Below are 22,170 nucleotides of genomic sequence, written 5' to 3'. Positions count from 1 at the left end.
TTTTTGCTTATTCAGCCATAAGGGTGTTGTTAAGTCAAGCACCGGTGGAGGTGAGGTGAGGGAGGCCTGGGATGTAGTCAGGGTTCACATTCATCACATTTATTAGGATTGAGGTCAGAGCTCAATTGGAGGCAACTTAAGATTCTCCACTCCAACCCATGTAAACCATATCTTCATGGGGCTGGCTTTGTGCACAGGGGTAGTGTCATGCTGGAACAGGTTTGGGTTTCTCCTAGATGAAGTGAAGGGATATTTTCATGCATCCAAAAATAAACGTGTGCCTCCAATTTTGTGGTAACAGTTTGGGGAAGAACCACATATGGCTGGAAAAGTCTGGTGTCCCAATACTTTTGTCTGTATAATATAATTAATTCTTATAATTCTGTCAAAATTGCAGTCCTACCTGAAAAAGCACATTGTTCCGCTCCCTGAGCTCCATTTAACAGAAATCTAGTAAAATTATAATAATAAAACACTTCAGGGTCCTCCAAGTATTACAGAAATAAATTACCTCAAAGTTTGTTATTGGATTATAACAGCATGTAATGAGTCGTCTTCTACAACCTGCATTATATTCACAGTTACATTCACAGAACAACATGTGCTTCTTGTTCATTTGTAGTTACATTTAGTGTAGTGGGACATCCATGACACACATGACTTCCTGTTATCGCTTTGCCCTTCCCTCCCCCAGCCTTCTTTTTTTTTTTTTTTACTCTAGTAAATTTAATAAGACATTTCTGAAGACTGTTCTATTGCTCTCACTAAGCACTGACACTGGAGACTCCTTCCACAACTTAATAAATGTCCCCTAATGCAAAGTGGTTTTTAATCCATTGATGTAGATTAAACTTGTTACTATAGAAATGATGGCATGTAGTTCAGAAACTCAAGGTGAGGAGGAGAGCAAGAAGAGTCTTTATTTGCCACATGTTTATTACAGCACATTGCTGGTATATGCGAAGAAAATAATTTCAATGTTAGGAAACTGGGGGTCAGAGTGCAGGGTCAGTCATGATACAGTGCACCTGGAGCACACAGAGGGTTAAGGGCCTTGCTTAAGAGCCTAAGAGTGGCAGCTTGGCGATACCGAACCTTGATTAATGAATGCTGAACTACAACTTCCCCATGTCTCAACCACTTTGGGGAAGTGGTAACTCAGCGGTTATTACTCTGGTTTAGGGGTTCAAGCCTTGCTAAGCTGCCACTGCTGGGCCCTTGAGCAAGGCCCTTAACTCTCTGTGTCTCAGGGGCGCTCGATCATGTATCATTAGCCTGTTTCATTTTCAGTGGTCTTTTATTCAGGGAAGTGGTGGCGCAATGGTTAAAATGTTGGACTTCTTATTAGAAGGTGGGGAGTTTAAATCCCAGCACCACCAAGCTGCCACTGCTGGGCCCTTAAACAAGGCCCTTAACCCTCACCTGCTCAATTGTATAAATGAGCTAGCGGTATGTTGCCCTGGATAATGGCGTAATAATAATCTGCCGTAAATGTGTTCATGATGTCTAAGTATGTTGGGGGTCTGTGTTCATGGATAGTTAAATGCACGTTAGCGTAACCGTTGCTCGGTGAAAGAGTTAATTTTGAGTATTGGCAATTTTGTGCTGAAGGTGGTGATTAGAATTAAACTGATGCAAATGTCAAGAGCCAGTTGAGCATTTTTAGTGGGTCATAATGAATTTGTTTATTGAATTTCCTATCGTATTCTCTCTCCCCCTCTTCCCACCCCCCTCCCCCTCTCTCTCTGTCTGTCTTTCTGTCTCTCTGTCTGTCTCTCACACAGGAGCATGCTTTCGAGAGCAGTCAGAAATACAAAGAGGGAAAGTTCATCATCGAGCTGGCGCACATGATCAAGGACAACGGCTGGGAGTGACTCGTCTTGTCCATTTTCTTTCTGCTCAGTGACCTTTCGGGCCGCTCTGTAGCGGACTTCACAGAGTGACACACACACACACACACACACACACACACACACACACACACACACCACATACGTACACACTCTGCCATGCTGCCACCACCATGCTTTACCCCCAATACATTCAGACTCCACGACTGGTGTTCTGAAACTCAAAAAGGAATGACACATGGATCGGGAGCAGTGGATGGAGGGAAGAAAACAATGAGATCTCGCTCCTCCGTTAGCATTCGCTCATCTCCAAGATGTTACCGTGGGGGGTAGACCCGGGGATCTGCTCCGCCTCTCTGACTGGTTCCTGTGTTGCCGCCCATTGTGAGCAGTTAACAGTATCCGGAAGAATTTAAATCTTTATACTTTTAATTTTCACTGTTTGCAAAAGCGAATGACCAGGTGTGTGTGTGTGTGTGTGTGTGTGTGTGTGTTTCATGTAGGAATCCTTCTGATGGATTGATGTTACTGGTTAGCATTACTCTCAGAGACAGATTTTCACTGAGCATGCTCTTTTCTGTGTTTTGGGGTGGGGTGGGGTGGAATGGGCGGGGCAGGGTGGGGTGGAATGGGCGGGGCAGGGCGGGGCGTTGTCAGGTCTAAAGGACATGTGTTACTTGGAGATTTCTAGAAAGGGGTGTGGCTTATGTAGCAGTATCTCACACCCTTATTGGACCATGGAGGGTTTCGAGGGTGGGGTTTGAGCTTTGCAGTGACATTTTGTATTTGATATAATCCCTCTACTTTATCGTATTTGCGATTAAACTCCTTTCGGATTTCTCGATCCTTCCACCCCTCTTCCTCAGATGACTTCACTGTGCAATTATTTGTGCGCCCCTCTGGTACACTTCTTCCCCTGTCTTTAGCTGTAATTGGTGCTTTAGGCAAGATCATGAAAAAGAAATGTGTTGCTTTTAGTGTCGAGGTGGCATTTGTGGCAGGCTCCATGTTTGCATCAGTACTATAAGTGAACTTGTGTTTTTTTTGTTTGTTTGTTTTTATAAATATATAATGCTGTCTGAAAGGCACTGGACAGCAGGGAAAACTGAACCTAGTGTCTGTGATTCACAGCTCCACTTCATCTTCTCTCCTCTCCTCACCCCACCTCTCCTCCATCATACATCACACTCATGGTGTGGGTTTTTTTTGTTTGTTTGTTTTATAAATATATAATGCTGTCTGAAAGGCACTGGACAGCAGGAAAACTGAACCTAGTGTCTGTGATTCACAGCTCCACTTCATCTTCTCTCCTCTCCTCACCCCACCTCTCCTCCATCATACATCACACTCATGGTGTGGGTTTTTTTTGTTTGTTTTTGTTTTTTCTGGTCACGTGATCGCACGGACACGCGTGCATGCGTTGCAGAGTGCGTGTGTGTTTTACTTGAATGCAGTTCTTTTGTTTGCACTTTGCAGAGGCCTTGTTCATGGGTTTAGAGGCAAACAAAAAAATCTTTCAGTCCAGGTTCTTGTGGATGATTGTTGCTTTGGATGAACTTCAGGGTCAGGTGATTGCTGGCATGATCGTCTCCCTCTTTTATTTCTTTTCTAAGACTAGACATTCTGCTGCTTTACCTTTTACTTCTGTTTTACAAGTTGGGAAAGAAAAAACACTAGGAATTTGGCCAATTTGATCCAGAACGTGGATAAGAAGCAGAAATAATTATGTAAATAATGTTTTTTAAAAAGTGCTGCGTACAGAAAAAAACGGCGTATTGCGAAGAAAAAAAAAAACCTGCTGCTATTAAACAAATGCAATCCGGAGCTTTCACTTTATACCTCCTGCACTTTAGCTGTGTGTGTGTATGTACGCATGTATGCGCACTTCATCCTCCTCCACCTCTTTGCCTCTAAGCAGCATGAACCGTGTGCCTCTCCAAAAGGACAAAAAAGTAATTTCTCCCTTTCCTGTTGTGCAGCGCATGACTCCACAGTGACGGATTTCCTTCGGTGGCTCTGCACAAGTCCGAGAACCTCACAGATATTTGTATCCACTCAAAGCTATATTCCGAAGCGTAACGTGATCCGATCGTTTTTTTGTTTTGTTTTGTTTTATTTTATTTGTAGTTGTAGTGGGTGTAGGTAACACTTGTATTACGAGGTGGGGATGGCGAGTGGGCCGACAGGCAGGTTATATTCGTTATAAAGGGAAGGGGCAGGCTTTCTTCCAGTAGCAAGCAGGGCGTTTGATGTTAAACCTAGATTTCTATGGAGTAAAGAAAATAGAAAGATTATCAAGATATTTTAAAAAGTTGAACCAGTGAAAAAACCCTCCGTTTATCACATTTATCGCCAACAAGGTCAGTCAGGTCACGTGACCTTTTGTTTTAATCAGCCGAAGTCAATGCAAACGGGAATAGTCGTAGAGCTCCTACTTGAAAACAGAGTTACAGACAAGATATTGTCCCTGTGTCAGATTTTGTACATAAAGTTACATATTTAAGGTTTTATATATATTATATATACACACACACACACACACACACACACACATATACACACACACACACACACACACACGTATTTGTACTGGGTTAGTTCCTCTACTTCCCTGACTTGAAGCACTTTTGTTCACTGTACCTCTAGCTTTCTGGACGCATGTGGATTTTTTGTGTGCGAGACAGAATAAGTGTGAACGCGAGTTTTGTTTTTCTTTTTTTTCCCCTCCTCTTTTCTTCCACAATTAAGTTTTATTAATTTGTATTCTCCTAGCTCTACCTTGTCCTCGCTTCTTTACTTCCTTTTGTTGTCTATGATGAACAAGGCTATTTATTCAGTTTTTTTCATCAGTAATAGTATAATAGTAGGTCTGCTGGTCCTGGTTTAGTTTCTGCACAGTGGTGAGCTGGATTCACCTGCGGAAACATTCGCAATCGACTCAGACCTGATTCTCCACAAAAACCCACCAACTCTCTCTGAAGATGAGTGAGACCAGTGTCACTGCTGTCAGTACACATCCGTGAATGTGTAAAAACTCGAACCAAAAGAAAAGGAAAAAAAGCAAAGTTGTGCTTTATTTATATTTCCATAGTTTATTTCCCGAATCCCTGAATCAGCAGCTTAGTATTTTTCTTTTTTTATTGGATGTTAAGACGGAGTAAAATCTATTTCCCCTCGTTTTGCCTTCTGCTTTAGTGACACTGGTTTCAACCCTCTAGTTTTAGAGCATCATGTTATGCAAAGGAAAACAGATGGAAGTTTTTGAAGGGTTATTTTTCTTAGGACTGTTATTCTCTAAGGTCTGAAGCATGTTGTATTCATAAAGGCTATATTAAGTCTTTTTTAAGTCTGTTTTTATGTTTTTTTTCTCTCTCAAAAAAAAAGCAAGTGTATGCTTTTTTTTTTCCTTTTCTTTTTTTTCTTCTTCTTTTTACTTGATTGCATTGCTTTGCATTCTGTCCTAGTGAAATGTCACGTCTGTTTTTCACTGTATTGTAAACTATCAGATATCATAATAAAGCTTAAATGGCATTTTCATGGTCTGCTGCAAAGTTTTTCATGTTGCACTTGTATGGAATCCAACAAATGTGGGAGATGCTGTCGAAGGAAATAATAAATGATTCATACTATTACTGTTGCCTGTAGATTTTCCAATAACCGCACATCCTCACGCGTCCTATTCTCCCACAGCAATTTGTCAACCATTAGTTTTTTATCTAGTTGTATTTAATAATGTGGGACATTCATAGGACAGATTTATGACCATTATAGTAGCTATAAACAGACTTTTCATGCCTCAGCCTCAACTCTGTCTTTCATTTAAGTTAGGTGCACCCAAACTTTTTTTCTGTAAGGGCTACATAATATTGCCTTTATTTAAAGGGGGCTCTGAGTCAGTCTGTAACAGAAAATTACATGTGCCGGCGTGACTAGCATATTATTGTGGAGATTTTTTATGAGATTTTTTATGATTTTAAATGTATTTATTATGCCTCCTAATGCTAGATTAGTTTATTGTTTTATGCTCCGTAAAACAAATGAGCATTATTTTTTTTAAAGATATATCACCTATTAAAAGAGCATTATTACTAATAATATAAATGTAATGTAAAACATTTACGTTATGTTGAAGTGCCATTCTGTTGGTTGGTGGGTAAAGCTAACAAATAATTAGGCTAGGTTTAAAACTAAAGGAATTTTAGTTTGAAAGACAACCTTTATTATCAAATAGAGTTTAAGTAAAACAGTATAATTGGAAAAAAAATCTGCATGTTATGAAAACAACCTGAAGACTTTCTAGTGGATTATAGTTTCTAACACTGGAGACTTCACCCATACATCTAGGATAAAACTTCACCATCTCAATAATTAAAAATTTCCTTATTAAATAATGTTTTTTAGTGTATAACTATTATTGTGGTGTGTCCATCATACACATCTCTGTGAATTGTTCTAGAAATGATAACCTATTATTTCAAAAACACTCATATAACCCGATTATTGAATTATAGCCTGAATTATAGGCTGCTGTTATAGGATGTGAATCAATACTTTCTGACCAATCGGATTTAAGAATTCTTTACATTCTTTACATAACGTGAATTAAACAGCCTACAGAAGCCACAAGGAGAAATTTCTGAATATTGGCTGAAGGAAAAAAAAACTTGAAATTGCACATTTTGGAATGTTCCATTGCCTTTCAAACTAATCTTTGTAGTGCACGTGTGATTACAGTGGAGTGCAATTTTGGCGTTTCTTTGTACTGAAAGAAGAAGAAAAAACACAGCTGACACACACAACATTACGCAAATATTTTTACAATTTTATTTTTTTGCTCTTTCCACAATACAGGAAATTTCTTGTATTTGATAATCACACACACCACAGATGTGGAGTTCAGAAAGATTATTTGCTGCCATATTGCTTTACAAGCTTTCAAAATGTTCCATTGATGTTTAGCAATTTATTATTGGTAAGAACACTCCTCTTCTCTAACCACCTCTCCTCTTCTCTAACTGACCCTCCTTATCTTGGATGATATACAGGAGCTAAACGGCTGACGTCATCTCTGTACCTGTCAGTTTAATTTGATCAACTGGTGGGTCAGTGAGCCAAGAAGGATAACTCCGTGCAGTCATGCAAAACACCACACAAGAGTTCTTCATTCTTCTGAACAGGAAGCCAATCCTCCTTTTGTTTAGCAGGAATTTTAAGTCCTAAGTCATTTTTTTTATCAATGATTGTCCACATTAAGGTTAAACGTTTGTGGACACCAGACAAAGGATTCCTGATCACACCCAGATACTTGACACAAGATTGTACATGGTTCATCCTTAAATAATGCCCAAACATTACCAAATCCTAACACATACACATCCCTAACACTCATACAACCCTAACCCTATCAAACCCAAACACTCCCACAACCCTAACCCTATCAAACCCAAACACTCCCACAACCCTAACCCTATCAAACCCAAACACTCCCACAACCATAACATTATCAAAACCTAACACTCCCACAACCCTAACCCTATCAAACCCAAACACTCCCACAACCATAACATTATCAAACCCTAACACTCCCACAACCCTAACCCTATCAAACCCAAACACTCCTCAACCATAACATTATCAAACCCTAACACTCCCACAACCCTAACCCTATCAAACCTAACACTCCCACAACCATAACCTTATCAAACCCTAACACTTATACAACCTTAACCTTATCAAACCCTAACACTCCACAACCATAACCTTGTTATACCCTAACACTCCCACAACCCTAACCCTATCAAACCCAAACACTCATACAACCATAACTCTATCAAACCAAAACACTTCCACAACCAAAACCTTATCAAACCCTAACACTTCCACAACCCTAACTCTATCAAACCCAAACACTCCCACAACCATAACCTTATCAAACCTTAACACTCCCACAACCATAACCCTATCAAACCCAAACACTCGCACAACCATAACCCTATCAAACCCACTCATACAACCCTAACCCTATCAAACCCTAACACTCCACAACCATAACCCTATCAAACCCACTCATACAACCCTAACCGCTATCAAACTCCAACACTCATACAACCTTAACCCTATCAAACCCAAACACTCATACAACCCTAACCCTATCAAACCCTAACACTCATACAACCCTAACCCTATCAAACCCAAACACTCATACAACCCTAACCCTATCAAACCTTAACACTCATACAACCCTAACACTCATACAACCCTAACCCTATCAAACCCAAACACTCATACAACCCTAACCCTATCAAACCTTAACACTCATACAACCCTAACACTCATACAACCCTAACCCTATCAAACCCAAACACTCATACAACCCTAACCCTATCAAACCCCAACACTCATACAACCCCAACCCTATCAAACCTTAACACTCATACAACCCAAACACTCATCCAACCCTAACCCTATCAAACCCTAACACTCATACAACCCTAACCCTATCAAACCCAAACACTCATACAACCCTAACCCTATCAAACCCCAACACTCATACAACCTTAACCCTATCAAACCCAAACACTCATACAACCCTAACCCTATCAAACCCAAACACTCCCACAACCCTAACCCTATCAAACCCAAACACTCATACAACCCTAACCCTATCAAACCCAAACACTCATACAACCTTAACCCTATCAAACCTTAACACTCATACAACCCTAACACTCATACAACCCTAACCCTATCAAACCCTAGTCTTTGTTCTTTATGTTACCTTCTACGTCATGAGTGAAATAAATTCCATGTTGGGGAAAAAGTGAGCGCTGACAAACTGTTCCACATGTTCTCACCCTGTGCCACTTCTGCTTCTGAGTACAACTTATTGTAACTCTGAGAATTTGAAACAAAGCATCTGTTGTTTCTTTAGCACAGAAGGCAGAAGGTGGTGTTTTAATGGGAGAGAAAGTTGCTAAGCGTGCTTTATGGCTAGCCATTTAAAGCCTTTTAATGGGGTCAAAGTGCACAACTAGGTGTGTGTGTATGTGTGCGTGTGTTTGTATAAAGTTCAAACAAAACCTTGAAGGCCAAATGGTATGAATGGCCATCCAGTTCCAGAGTTTTCTTTGGACATAAACTGGGATACCAAAATACACGTCTCACACCAGCTGCATACACACACTGAGTTGTAGCGTCTCTGTCGAGCTCTCTTGCTCACACAGAGTTCTTTTCAGTGATGTTTCAGGGTTCGAGCTGGTCTTTACTCATTGGTGGTGTGTAATAACTGTTTGGTTCCACAAGAACCTTGTTGATTCCACCATAAATCCTGAGCTTCCATGACCAATTCACATATTTAGCAATAGTGGCCAAAATTTTGAGACTTTTTTCTCTCAGGTTAACAGTTCTTGTTCATTACTCACATTAGTATTTCATAATGGTTCCAGTAAGATCTCTTACTAAAGAAAATTATGCATTGGCGCTTCAACCTTTTACTCTGTCCATCTCTCACCCTTCCTTATCTCTACACGCAAACAGAACAGCATCCAACGCTTAAACATTCATGCTAATACTATCATCACAGACTGCAAACTAGCCATGCTGCATATAGTTGTGTTTTTTTGTATCTCTCCAGTACTTCTACAATGGATTTCTCAAGAATATGATACAAAACCTGACTTATGAATTATGACTTAATAAATTAATTAATCATTGTATAACATACTGCTCCTCTCATTTAAAATGCAAAGTATCCATTTATGCTAGTCGAAAAATTATTAAATATAACATGCTAACACTACAAACTGGTTGATGGACCATCACACACTTATGATGATGCTAGTGTTAGGATTTGATTGAGTTGGACTTGCAATAATGGACATTATCAAAGTAAATGTAATTTCGTTACTGTACTTAAGTAGGTTTTTAATGCATCTGTACTTTACTAAAGTATTTAAATTTGAGGAAAATTTTACTTCACTACATTTCAAAGATGTTTTTCTTTTTACTCAACTCAATTTTGTGAAATCAGTCATTCCTTTTTATTTATGAGTGGATGAAAACGTAACTGGCTAATCAAGCAGCAAACCACCATTTAGGGTCAAGCACGTGTTTTCAATCAACGGGTTTTCAATCATCATGTTTTGATTGGCGGTATCTACTTATCACCAACATACAGTTCAGCATCAGCTCAACAGCAAGCAGAACATTTAGAAGGAATAAATCATGGAAGAAACCCCAGACTCGAACTTGCAAAAAACACGTGGCTTTGTTTACATGATTTTTTTCCAGTGGTTGAATAGAAGTTTTTATGGCTCATGATAATTTTTATAGAAATCCATCAGTGTTTGACTCATTAATATCATTCTATTAATAAACTGTTGTGCTGAGAGTCACATTTGAGTCTTTTTACATGAACTGAGTTGATTAAGCAAAAAGTCTTGTGACAAAAATGATAATAGAAACATTATAGCCATAATAAATCATAGTACTTTGGATACTTAAATACTTTTGTACTTTTACTCAAGTGAAAGTATAAAGAGACAATTTTACTTTAACTGGAGTCACATTTTACAGAGTGTAAATCTCTACTTTAACTCACTATCACTCTATATTAGCTACTGTTTGACCTCACTGTAATTGCTTTAGTCCAGATCAGTCACAAATAGCAGAGATGATGGCTAGATAAGGTGTTTTTTTTCACCAGATAACACCTGATTTTCATTCTCATTCTCATTCTCTCTCTCTCTCTCTCTCTCTCTCTCTCTCTCTCTCACTCTCTCTCTCTCATTGTTCTAATGTGTGGTATCATGGCAACCGTAATGTTCCTGGCGCCTGGCATGGTGGTGGTTAGAATATTGAAACCAATGGACAGGCCAGGCCTTCAATCATACACATGTAAAGGAAGGGTGTGTGTTTACCGGTGTCCCAGAGATTCCGTTTCCACTTTTAAACATTGAATGATTTATATTTGGGGCTTTCAGAACACACCCATAAGTAACCTCCTAAAGGAAGGTTTTCTTTTCTGAAACAAAATACAAAGATAGAAAAACGTACCTGAGAGTAAATGCATCTGTGCGATCAGAGGGCATGATTTGATCAGTTCCAGTCTGGTGACTGCGTCTGCATCAGTCCATCTTCAGTTGCTTGTTTTTGGGTGTTGAGGATGCTTAGTCACGCTGGCTGTAATGGTGTTTCCATGGAAACTCGCCAAAAACCCAAACTGATCCCTGAACAAAAACACCAAAACACCAGCATTCTTTAGACAGATGCTGTTTTTCACAAAATAAGCTATTTTTTTTTTCTATTTGAGGAGTATTCCACCCTCTATTATACACCAATTCTGTCTCCTACATCTGCAGCTGAAAAAGAATCCACCACATTAAATTAACAAGCTACTGGAAAAATTACGGAAAACCTGTTTACTTGAAATTCCCTCATAATGGAAGTTTTAGGGCAGTTGTGGAGCATCAATAAAAGTTTTTAAAACATTTTAGTTTATTACTCTAATTAGGGGTATTTAAGGGGTATAAAGACCTAAATTTGTACCTACTGGGATGACTTTTCCAGAAATAAGACTTGGCGAGTGTGTTGGTCTGATCACACATGCGTACAGAACTGGAATTATTTTGTTACTGTGTTGGAAAGTTGTTAGGGTTTGTGTATTTAAAAAGAAGAAGAAGCTGCAAAATTTGCATCAGTCTAAATATCGACAAATCCTATGCAAACATTTTATTAAAAATTAAAATAAAATGTCCAAATTTCATGATACTATACATGTTAGTATTATTCAAAAGCTTGACAGGAAAGGTTTTTGAAATTTATTTTATTTTTAGTTACAAATCTTAGTGTTTAGGTCTTACCCTTTCTCTCGTTGTATTCAGATCGAAAAAGAGGATGGTTTCAAGTCTTCCACTGAAAAAAACTCTTCTTAAAATGTTCATCTATTTAATTTAACAAGTGTACTCTGTGTGATCATGTGAAAAACATGTAATTGTAACAATGAAAAATCATGAACATGTGAAAAAAGAAGAATCAGGTGTTAAAATCAACTGAAAAAAATGTACTACATGCACCAGCTGTGGAGAAAAAACAACCAAATGTTAGAAAAGTGACAAATAAAGAAATGAACATAAAACATTCAAAACATTCAAAACATAAAACAACAGATGAGTTGCACGTGGAAAATTGTTGCATAGGAAATTCAAACACAAGGCAATGAGACAAAGTTCTCAAAAGTATAAAAATGGGTAGAGGAGGAAGTTTGTCCATTTTAACGAAGTCGTATGATTAGTTCAGCAATCATCTATAATTAGCTAAATGGGTTTGCGTGGATCATCCATGAATGAAGACGCGGTGTGTGTGTGTTTTAATGCCACTGAGTCTGTCAGACTTCCTGCAATTATTCACCTGCATCATAGCACTTATTTTGTTGATGCAAAACACTGTTCTCTCACTCGCTCTCACTGAAATGTCTCCTGGCCTATTATTTGAAAGCATGGCCTTTAAATAGAGACTCCGAAACTTCTTACCCACATATTCACTTCTCACATTGTGCACTGATACATAATCTTTAAACAAACTCCACACTTTGAGGCTCATCTTGTAAAAAATAGCTCCTAGCTGAAATATTTTCTTGTTTTATCACTTAGTGAAGCCAAGACATCAACAAAATAGCAGCCATTTTATTTAAACTAAAACAATCCTGTGTTTAACCCATTAACCAATAACCCATATATTCAGATATCAATATAAAAGACATATATAAAAGATATATCCAGATTTGGACAGCTGAAACTGAAATATTCTATTTAGCTCTAAATTATGTACAATGTATAGACAAAAGTTTGTGGACACCTATCTATAAGATTGGTATGTGCTTTTGTAATGTCCCATTCCACATTTAGTCCCTTTTTGCTGTTACAATAAGCTCCACTCTTCTGGCAAGATGTTCCACTAGATTATGGAGATTTGTGTGAAATCTGTTCAGCCACAAAGGTGTTAGCAAAGTCAGGTACTGATGTAGGTGAGGTGAGGAGGCCTGGGGTGGAGTCGGCGTTCACATTCATCTTAAAGGTGTTCAATAGAGTTGAGATCAGAGCTCTATAGCAGGAGAGCTTCCACGCCAAGCAAAGTATATGGGCATCGTCATACTAAAACAGGTTTGAGTTTCCTAGTTCAAGTAAAGGAAAAACTTTATGCTACCACATCTACAGATGTCCTATTTATATATATATATATATATATATATATATATATATATATATATATATATATATATATATATATATATATATATATATATATATATATATATATATATATATATATATATATATATATATATATATATATATATATATATATATATATATATATATATATATATATATATATATATATATATATATATATATATATATATATATACGTCAATACTATTGTCCATTCAGTGTATTTTGTATTTTGTCTAAATTATTGTAGTCATGATGTTCAAAAGTTAGCTTCTCAGACGATTAAAACAGTGTACAGAATTTCTATTTATATTACATTTATATTTACATGATTATAAGTGTGCACTCCTGGGCAAGAAAAATAAGAGAGGATTTTTTTAAACAACAAATCATTGGAAAGGAAATGAACATAAACTAAACAAATCCTGTAGGTCTCTCTGTATTTTCCTAGATCGATCCTAGTCCCTTTTCTGAGCTTGTTATAAGGCCCTTGATGAACTGCATGAGGCGCTGAAGGAAACCAAACCGTGATCTTTTTGGAGAATTCTGTACACTCGGATTAGATTGTTGATGTGTTGAATTTTACATCAAACATTTGAATCTTTAGCATGATTCAACCACTGAGTACAAGACGACTTTCCTGTTTTGATCTTTTCCCCCAAACAGTTCAAAAGTAAATTAGCAAATAGGAGTGCATTTGTTTCATTCTTGCTCATTTCCTGACCAATTTTTATTTTTTAAGATCATTAACAGCTTCATATTTTGCTGTTTTAGTATTTGGCTCTTTTTATTTGTTTGTTAAACAGCAGTATACTAGAAATAGAGAGTTGTTTTTATTAGCTTTACACCAGACACTCCATCCACAGCATATAAAATCCAGTATCTAGTACATTTTATTTCTGTAGCAGGATACAACTTTTAGAATTTTAAACATGTAACCCGACTGTCCATTTGCATTTTCTTGCATTTCCAGTGGTGTACAATATGATCACTGGCACAGAAAAGTTCATAACATCCCGTCTTTGAAGTAAGTCCAAATAAATAAGCAGCAAGGAAATACATTCCATCAGGAGTATGTAAACAAGCTACAGGAAAAGATTGGAGGTTGAGTGCCAGTCATATGGTGTGTTCCAGTGAACAGAGGTGCTTCATGGGTAATGTTTAAACACCAGACTCTCTAGTGAAAGCTAGAAATCTGGCTGGAGGCACAAGCGATGATGTAAACGGCATTAGATTAAGCCAAAGAATGGCTAATTGGTTGGTCTCATGAGAAGAGATATGGCAATAAGCATCTAGGTAGAAAAAAAAAACAAAATTTTTTATTCTGTTTAGTGTTAGTCTGAATGGAAATATAATTTTGCCAGTACAAGGGAATTTATTTGATTAGACCGCTACATGAATCAGTCGAACCCTGTCCTCATTATACTCCATTATATTAAAAACTGACATTTTATAACGATTCACATCAAATTGTGTCACTGTGTTCAAAACCTCAGACCTGTAAATGTGATTTCTAACACCACAACCTAAAATAAATAAAACTGTATGTTGGAATTTATTTAGATTTCATATTTTGTACTACAAAACTCATATAAAACTGTTTACACACAACTGATGATGTCTTATTATACAAATGTATACTATAAGCATCCATCCCATGTCAGCTCCATTACCCTTTTCGCTCCAGTGGAAAAAACCCTGAAGCTGCTAATTTTACACACTGTCTTCATTGTGCATATTTTCTTTTAAGAAAGATTACAGCATTTCACTTGGGACTCTAGATCTCAGTTTTTCTTCTGAGAATATTCACTTAAGGGCCTAGGAGGGATTGTGACTGAAGATTGATGTAGAATTTCACACTTGTTCACACCATGGTGGCATTGTATAACCAAACAAAAAAATAACACCACAATAACATCTGCAGTGTTTTTTGGACACCGAGCCAAGTAATACAAAGTTAAAGAGGACACCAAGTACCAAAGCTGATAGCTGTGTGTGTTTGTCAATGATTGTGTGGCCATATTTTTATATCTTACTGGGGACTAAATAATAGGAATATCAGGCATTTTTGACCCTGATGTTTGGACAGTCTCTGTAAGGAAAAGTGTTTTCATTTGATAATCATGATTAGCTTTAGGCCCATTAAGGTCCTCAAAGTGACATTAAAACAAAGGAGTGTGTGCTTTAGAAGGCTGAGTGAACCTGAAGCGCTGAAGCTCATACAAAAAAAACATAAAAACAACCAATAGTGTACACACATCAGCGCATTGAGAACACACACTCATTAGTGAATATTGCAGAATGGATTCCTGGTCATTATCAGAGTTATTTTTAGGAAGCATGAATTAAAAAGACAGGTTTTGTTCGTCCCTGAGATTGTGTTTATCAGATAGATTTTCCAGAATGGCTTCTGGTCCTTTGTCACTGAACGTCGCCTTTGATGAGTCAGTCAGTTACGTATAAACATCTTACTTTAAATCTAACAGCTGCTTCTGTGGTGCTGTTTGGTGTCAGAGAGTTTTGGGAGGAAATGATATAAAGTGTAAACGATTTTAATGACTGCTAAAGGCCAGACAGAGTCTCTCCATGCAATAATGCATTTAAACACTGTATGTTTAAAATAAAGTCTAAAAATAAAACACACATCTATTGAGTTATTGAGCCTAGTAAAGGCTGTTTTACAGATTTGAAATTGTATTTTTTCCGCTAGAATCTTTTTGAAGATTGATTTTAATGCATTAATATATGCTACAAAGGGTTTACCATATATCCTACAGTCCCATTTGGGTAATTCTTTACGCAATGTGGGCTCAGATTCCTGCTCTTGGGTGCCACGTGTGGATTCTCTTTGTCCCTTCAAGACTTGCGCATTTCAAGATGCTTTTCCGCTCAACATGGTTGTAAAGTGAGATTATTGGTTTTACTGTAGCCTGGCTGTTAGCTCAAAGTAGTCTGCTAGTTATTCTCTTTTGACCCCAATGTCAGCAACTAAGTGTTACCCCAACCAGGATTACTGCTCACGGAAAAGATGTTTTTTTGTTTTTCACACCATCATGCTTAAACTCGACTGTTGGGTATGAAATTAAGAAGAAGAAGAAGAAGAAGAAGAAGAAGTAAAAGCAGATTATGAAATACTTAACCTATGCTACAGTCAAAGTTAGAGAGATACTTTTTTTTCACTTATTCAGATTTTAAAGCTGAAGCTCTGGGCATAGATCTGTATGATTTTATACATTGCACCACTGACACATGACTAGCTGATTAGATCATTTCATAAATGACCAGGTGTAAAGCCAGTTAACTTCACGTGCAATTTGTAAAGTTGCATGTCTAAGAGTTTAACAGAATCTTGCCTTTAAGCCCCTCTGGCACTGACCTGTTCAGCGTCTCTACCACATGGCCGTGTTCGTTATTATGAGAAATTATGTTTATTTCCTCTGTTTAAAAGCTATTTTCTCCCTCCACTTATCTCCGGCTCTCTCCAGAGCCCTCATCAGTCACTGTTATATAAGTCTGTGTGTGTGAGATGTGAGTGTGTGTGTGTGAAGAGTCCTCAGAGGCCCAAGATCCATGTCTCCACAATTAAGATCTTAATTAATACCCTGTATGCACGAATAAATGTGTGTGTTGCACGTGTTTAATTGAAGAGGAGAACACAAATGCAAAATCAGACATAATTACACCATCGGTGTATATAAAAGAAATAATAAAAAAAAAATTTGACTTTCAAAGTAACAGGAACAATTTGTATCGTTCACTGCTCATCATAATTGTCATTATCAAGTCTGATTATGCACACGGATTAGATTAATTATTATTTATTAGTATAAATAGGAATATGGTTTCTACCACAGCTTTGTTAAATTCTCGATTCTGATTGGTTAGAAGGTGTTTAGTAAGGCCAGGTTTATATCAATGCACTCTGTGTGATCTTTTCATTAGTAAGAGCTCATTCGCAGCGAGTTCTACGTTGACTTGTAGTGCTGCACGATTTCAAAAATAGAAGTGGAATTGATCATCAGCCCTTTCTATAAGTGAAAGGTAAAGAAAACTGATTTCAAGAGCGAGAATTTTGCGCTTTGGGATTTCTCGATAACGTGTATTTTTTTTTTTTACTTCAGTTGAATTCAACTCGTTTTTATACAGAAATAAAGATTTAAAGTTGTATAAGAGAAACTATAAGTTTAGTAGCTGTAAGTTTATCCCTAATGAGCGAGTCAGAGTCAGACCATGGTAAGGAAAAAACTCCCTGAGATGACATGAGGGAGAAACGTTGAGAGAAACCAGATTTAAAAAGGAACCCATCCTCATCTGGGTGGCACTAAATGTCCATATTTTTTTTTTTTTTACAGTTCCCCTTATTTATAAAGTGTGCTGTTCAGTGATTGGCATTTAAATGCAGAGCTGTTCATGCAAACTGCAGTCCTGAGTCACTGCTGATATTATCAGACTAAATTACAGTCCAAACCCAGTCTCAATGCTCTTGAGTTGCTTTGTAACTTCATGGATCTTTAGGCTGTTCATGTGGAACCATCCTCAGCTGCACAGAGTGGGCTCCAATTGAAGAGAACTCTTAATTAGAGGTAGGGACAAAGGGAAAGAAAGAGACAAAAAGAGTAGAGGGGTTACAGTGAGAGAGAAATAACGAATATTAAGTATCCTTATTGTTACATAATAGTTAAAGACATGGTACAGTGTGATCAGTGTGTAAGTAGGGACTCTGGCAAGATGAGCTTTAGCACCATAACTAAAAGGGAAGAGCCAGAAAATAACATAGGCGCATTACCAACAACAAACCTGAGAGAACGTGTCAGAGTGGGGGGACGACAGCATCCAAATTTCCCAGTTCAACACTCTATATTCATGATCCCTTCAGATCTACACAAAAACATAAACTTTTAATTTGAATTTAATTTATTTTTATTTGTATAGCGCTTTTAACAATGAACATTGTCTCAAAGCAGCTTTACACAAATAATGCGGTGATTAACAGTATATATATATATATATATATATATATATATATATATATATATATATATATATATATATATATATATATATAAAAATATACATATATAAGAATATGATCTTTATAAGTAAGTTTGTAAATAACAATAAATAATAAACCTACTGACAATGTTATAAATGATAAATCTATGAACTTCACATAAGAAAAAAAAGAGAAAATAATGAGGAAATGATTGTTGATTATGTAATGTAATATCATCATCCACAACATAACTGTAAATGGATATATTTTTTTATATCATTTATGAGAATTTCAAGGTGGGTTACTATCGGAAAAATGATCAGGGATCGAATTTTGTGAGAAGTTGCATCACATCACTGTGGTGTTATTTATTGTTTTCATATAAAATCACAACTCCCAAGTGTTTACAGTGCTGGGAAAAAGTATTTGTCCCAAAGCCTTAGAAAATGCTTTGTAACTCTTTCCAGGCTGATACACGTGAATCCCTTTTTTTGTTTGTTTCTTTCGATCGCGGCATGAGGTGTTAGTTTTTGAGATCTTCTGGCGTACTTCTCTTCGTCACACAGGATATATTTAAGTGATTTCTTAATTCAACAAGACTGGTATTAAACAGGCCGTGGTGTGGCGAGTGCAAATGAACTCAGCTTTCCAAAAAATGTGGTTAATCACAGTTCATTCATGATTCCTCCTTTCAGCAAGGAAGGAAGGACAATACCTTTTTCACATAGGGCCAGGCAGGTTTGGACAGCATTTTTTTCCCTGATTAATAAAAAAAATCATCATTTAAAAATTGCATTTCATATTTGCTCAGGTTGTCTTTGTGTAATATTAAAATTCGCCTGATTATCTGAATTATTTAAGTTTGACAAATAGGCAAAAAAAAAAAAAAAAAAAAAAAGAAAAATTCAATGTTATGAGACATGTGTCATAGTTTCTACCTTTTTTCTTGACTTGATATGCCAGTGCTGTTGATTTGCACTGAACCGAGTTCTAGCTCTTCAATGATAAACACAATATCAATGAAATCAAAGAGACATTCAGAGGCGAATCTCAGAGCGTTTACGATGAACTAGAAGTGTCTTCGTTTACAGTCTGTAACTGGCCTAGTTTTGCCTCAGTTGAGAGTTAAAAGGAAGATGACACACTGAAAGAGGATGGAAAAAAAAACACTGTACATTAAGGGCAGGAGAGACAGACTCTCTCTCTTTTTCTCTCTCTCTCTCCCTCCCTCTCGCTATCTCTCTCACTTGTCTAGAGGAAATGTGAAGCATCTGAACATGATGTGCACACAAACACTCTCAAAACACACACGTGGCATTTTTCACACCATTTTAACCACAAAAACATCAGCTGCAGAGCAGACTTACTAGCACACACACACACACACACACACACACACACACACACACACACACACACACAATGGTTTTCAGAAACAGGAAGGTGAAGCCACTTGTACCAGGGTGAACAGTGACTGAGATTGATTTATATATTACTGGAAGTTAATGTCACTATACTTCCAGCACAACCACATCCCTCATTCTCTCACTCTGTCTGTGGCACTGGGAAAACAAACACATTTCTCTTAATCCACTTTCCTGATGGGAATTTAAAAGCATGTCAAGATCAAGAGGACACAAACCTGCACAACTATTTCCTTGATATACTTTTTTCATTTTTACTTTCACTTCCTGTCACATGAATTTATTTAAATGAACTGAATCTCTTCAAAATCCATTAACAGTCGATGCTGATTTTAATCATACTTCCACAGTTTCGATTTTGTAGTGGTTTTTCTGTACACACGCTAAGATAAAAAAGTATGTTAATTACAAGATAACACAATGAACCCTGCTAAAAATACACCGGTGCATCTACAGTGGGTTCTACCCCAAAGATTTGCCAACAGTTACTACCAGTTTGTTATATTCAATTCTATAAAACGTCAGTTAGTTCTTTATATAGCTTATATTATAGCCGCTATAAACACGTCCCCTCAATAAGATGCCCTTCAATAAGTCAAAAAAAGTGTGTTATTACAGAGAAACCAGAAAGTCTTAAAAGAAACGTTATATATCACTGTGCCTATTACAAACAGCCGACACCAAATACATCTTCAGATTATGAGAAGTAAGGACATGTACAAGTCCCACTGCAGGAGCTTTTATCATAGAAACCATAACACATCCTAATGCTGTTCATATACAAAATCATCACACACTTTCTAAAAAGCGCTGTAGTGCAATCAGATATTACAGTATATTGCATTTGTTACAATTAGAAAGTCATTTCCAAATACGTCAGGTTTTAAATTAAATAATTATCCATGAAACAAGTCTACAATTAGCAGTGACTAATATACCATATGACCAAGTTTTGGGATTCCTGGGGATTTTTCCAGCCATATGTAGCTCTTTCCCTGACTGCTACGGTAAAGATATTAGCGCACAATAGTATAGTTTCTGTACTTGAACTAGGAGAACCAAACCTGTTCGAGCAGACAATGTTCAAAAAGTCAGCTCCATGACTGGCCTGCTACAGAGCTCAGACCTCAACTCTACTGAACACTTTTGGTAGGAATTGGAATGCTGACTGCATCCCCAGGCCTCCTCACCGCACCTTTATCAATACCTGACTTTACTAATACTGTATCTATATGAGCACACATCTCCACAAGACAAAAGACACATAGGGATCTTAGGCTTAGGTGTCCACAAAATTTTTTCCATATAGTGCATCTTGCAAAATAATTTAAAAGGGCTATCAGTGATTTTGAACCCAGTTTTTTGCCACATCCTGCATCAGCATTCAGGTCTTCTACCTGAGCAAGTAGCGTGTATGTGTTTGGTTGCATCCTAAAGATTCCCTCCGAGTTGACTTCTTTTTTTAACGGTGTGAACGGGAGGATGGAGAATTCAGTACTTGAAAGTATCGAATCAAATGTCGTAAAACTACCTGGGATTTTTACGAACATGATTCACTCCGCATGGCAAATGATCGGAGAACAAATGGCATCTTTAACATTATTCATGGCATAATCATTTTTACGCTTCGTCACTGATAATTAATGTTATTAACAGGAAAGAAAAGTTTGATTGAAAAATAATTGCTGAAAAATCGTAGACGTGACTCTCCATAATACAATCATTCGTTTTTCACCTCTTCAAGTTTCCGCACATAAACATCACAGTGCACTTTTCTATTGAATCAGAGGAATGCCAGAGTGAGCAAGTAATAGAAATAGGGAAAGTGTCTCTGTATGTGTGTGTATGTGTGTGTGCATGTGTGTGTACGTGTCTGTGCTGTGCATATGTATGTGTTCATGGCCTCGTCTCGCTGCAGTGCGTCTGGCAGGTCCATTAGTCTATAATGCTGCAGCTATTCAAGCTTGTTGATGACATCACTGCAACTAAAACCCACAACTGAGTCATACATGCACGTGCACACACACACACACACACACACAATATATATATATATATATATATATATATATATACACACATACACATACACACAAAATCCTATTCTGATTTAATTACAAATTTTAAGGCACTTATGCTTCCATCATAATCTTTTCTATTTTTGTATTCGGTCCAGTTTTTTTTTCATTTCAGACAAAGCGCTAGCCAGGTTTTGGCCTCGAAATGCAATTAATATAACATAACAGTGTGACTATACACCAATTATACCTTTCAAGCAGGAAAAGTCAAGTTGAGACCAAGTCTTTTTTCACACTATTTCTGTGAAAAAAAAAACGATTTTTTACATTCAGACCTGTTACACACAGAAAAGTAATTGTGTATAATAACACTCTAAGTCTCGTCTTCGAGCCTTTCCAACTAACAAGATTTGATCTTGTAAGCATGTATTTGTGTGTCTAAGATGTCAAGTACAAGATAAATAAGGAAAAAAAATAGCTGATCTCATTGAGTGCAGTGTATGCACATGTAGCTCAGGTACACGGTTTTGAGACCACATGCAGGAAATGACTCTTTTACACCAACTTATGTTTGAATAAAACGGCACCTCCGACCCCCCTGCTGTGCCCCTTAACCCCCAACCGCTCATTTGGGAGTTGTTCTGGATAAGAGCA

At 37.2% G+C, this 22,170-nt stretch overlaps 1 protein-coding gene and 2 long non-coding RNA genes across 6 annotated transcripts in view; 2 read left to right on the top strand and 1 right to left on the bottom strand.

The window, feature by feature from the left end:
- LOC124380509 overlaps positions 1-2,960 on the top strand; it is a 23,791-nt gene extending 20,831 nt beyond the window's left edge. For both annotated transcript variants that reach the window (XR_006924689.1, XR_006924690.1), the window contains exon 2: positions 2,313-2,960. This is a non-coding gene — a long non-coding RNA (uncharacterized LOC124380509). The remainder of the gene's footprint in view (positions 1-2,312) is intronic.
- ypel1 (yippee-like 1) overlaps positions 1-2,960 on the top strand; it is a 20,546-nt gene extending 17,586 nt beyond the window's left edge. For 2 of the 3 annotated variants that reach the window (XM_046841562.1, XM_046841561.1), the window contains exon 5: positions 1,785-2,960. In XM_046841562.1, coding sequence (XP_046697518.1) covers positions 1,785-1,874 — 90 coding nt within the window. In that variant the 3' untranslated portion in view covers positions 1,875-2,960. The remainder of the gene's footprint in view (positions 1-1,784) is intronic. The other variant, XM_046841563.1, reaches the window with a different exon arrangement.
- LOC124380508 lies at positions 2,898-5,621 on the bottom strand. The gene is made up of 2 exons (XR_006924688.1): positions 3,122-5,621; positions 2,898-2,961 (listed from the first exon to the last, which is right to left on the bottom strand). It is a non-coding gene; the product is annotated as an uncharacterized LOC124380508 (long non-coding RNA).
- Positions 5,622-22,170: the final 16,549 nt, after the last annotated feature.

The sequence above is a fragment of the Silurus meridionalis genome, chromosome 27, assembly GCF_014805685.1.
Source record: "Silurus meridionalis isolate SWU-2019-XX chromosome 27, ASM1480568v1, whole genome shotgun sequence".
Classification (NCBI taxonomy): domain Eukaryota; kingdom Metazoa; phylum Chordata; class Actinopteri; order Siluriformes; family Siluridae; genus Silurus; species Silurus meridionalis.
The sequence above is the reverse complement of the archived record's forward strand: the minus strand, read 5'-3'. Positions and strand labels throughout refer to the sequence as shown.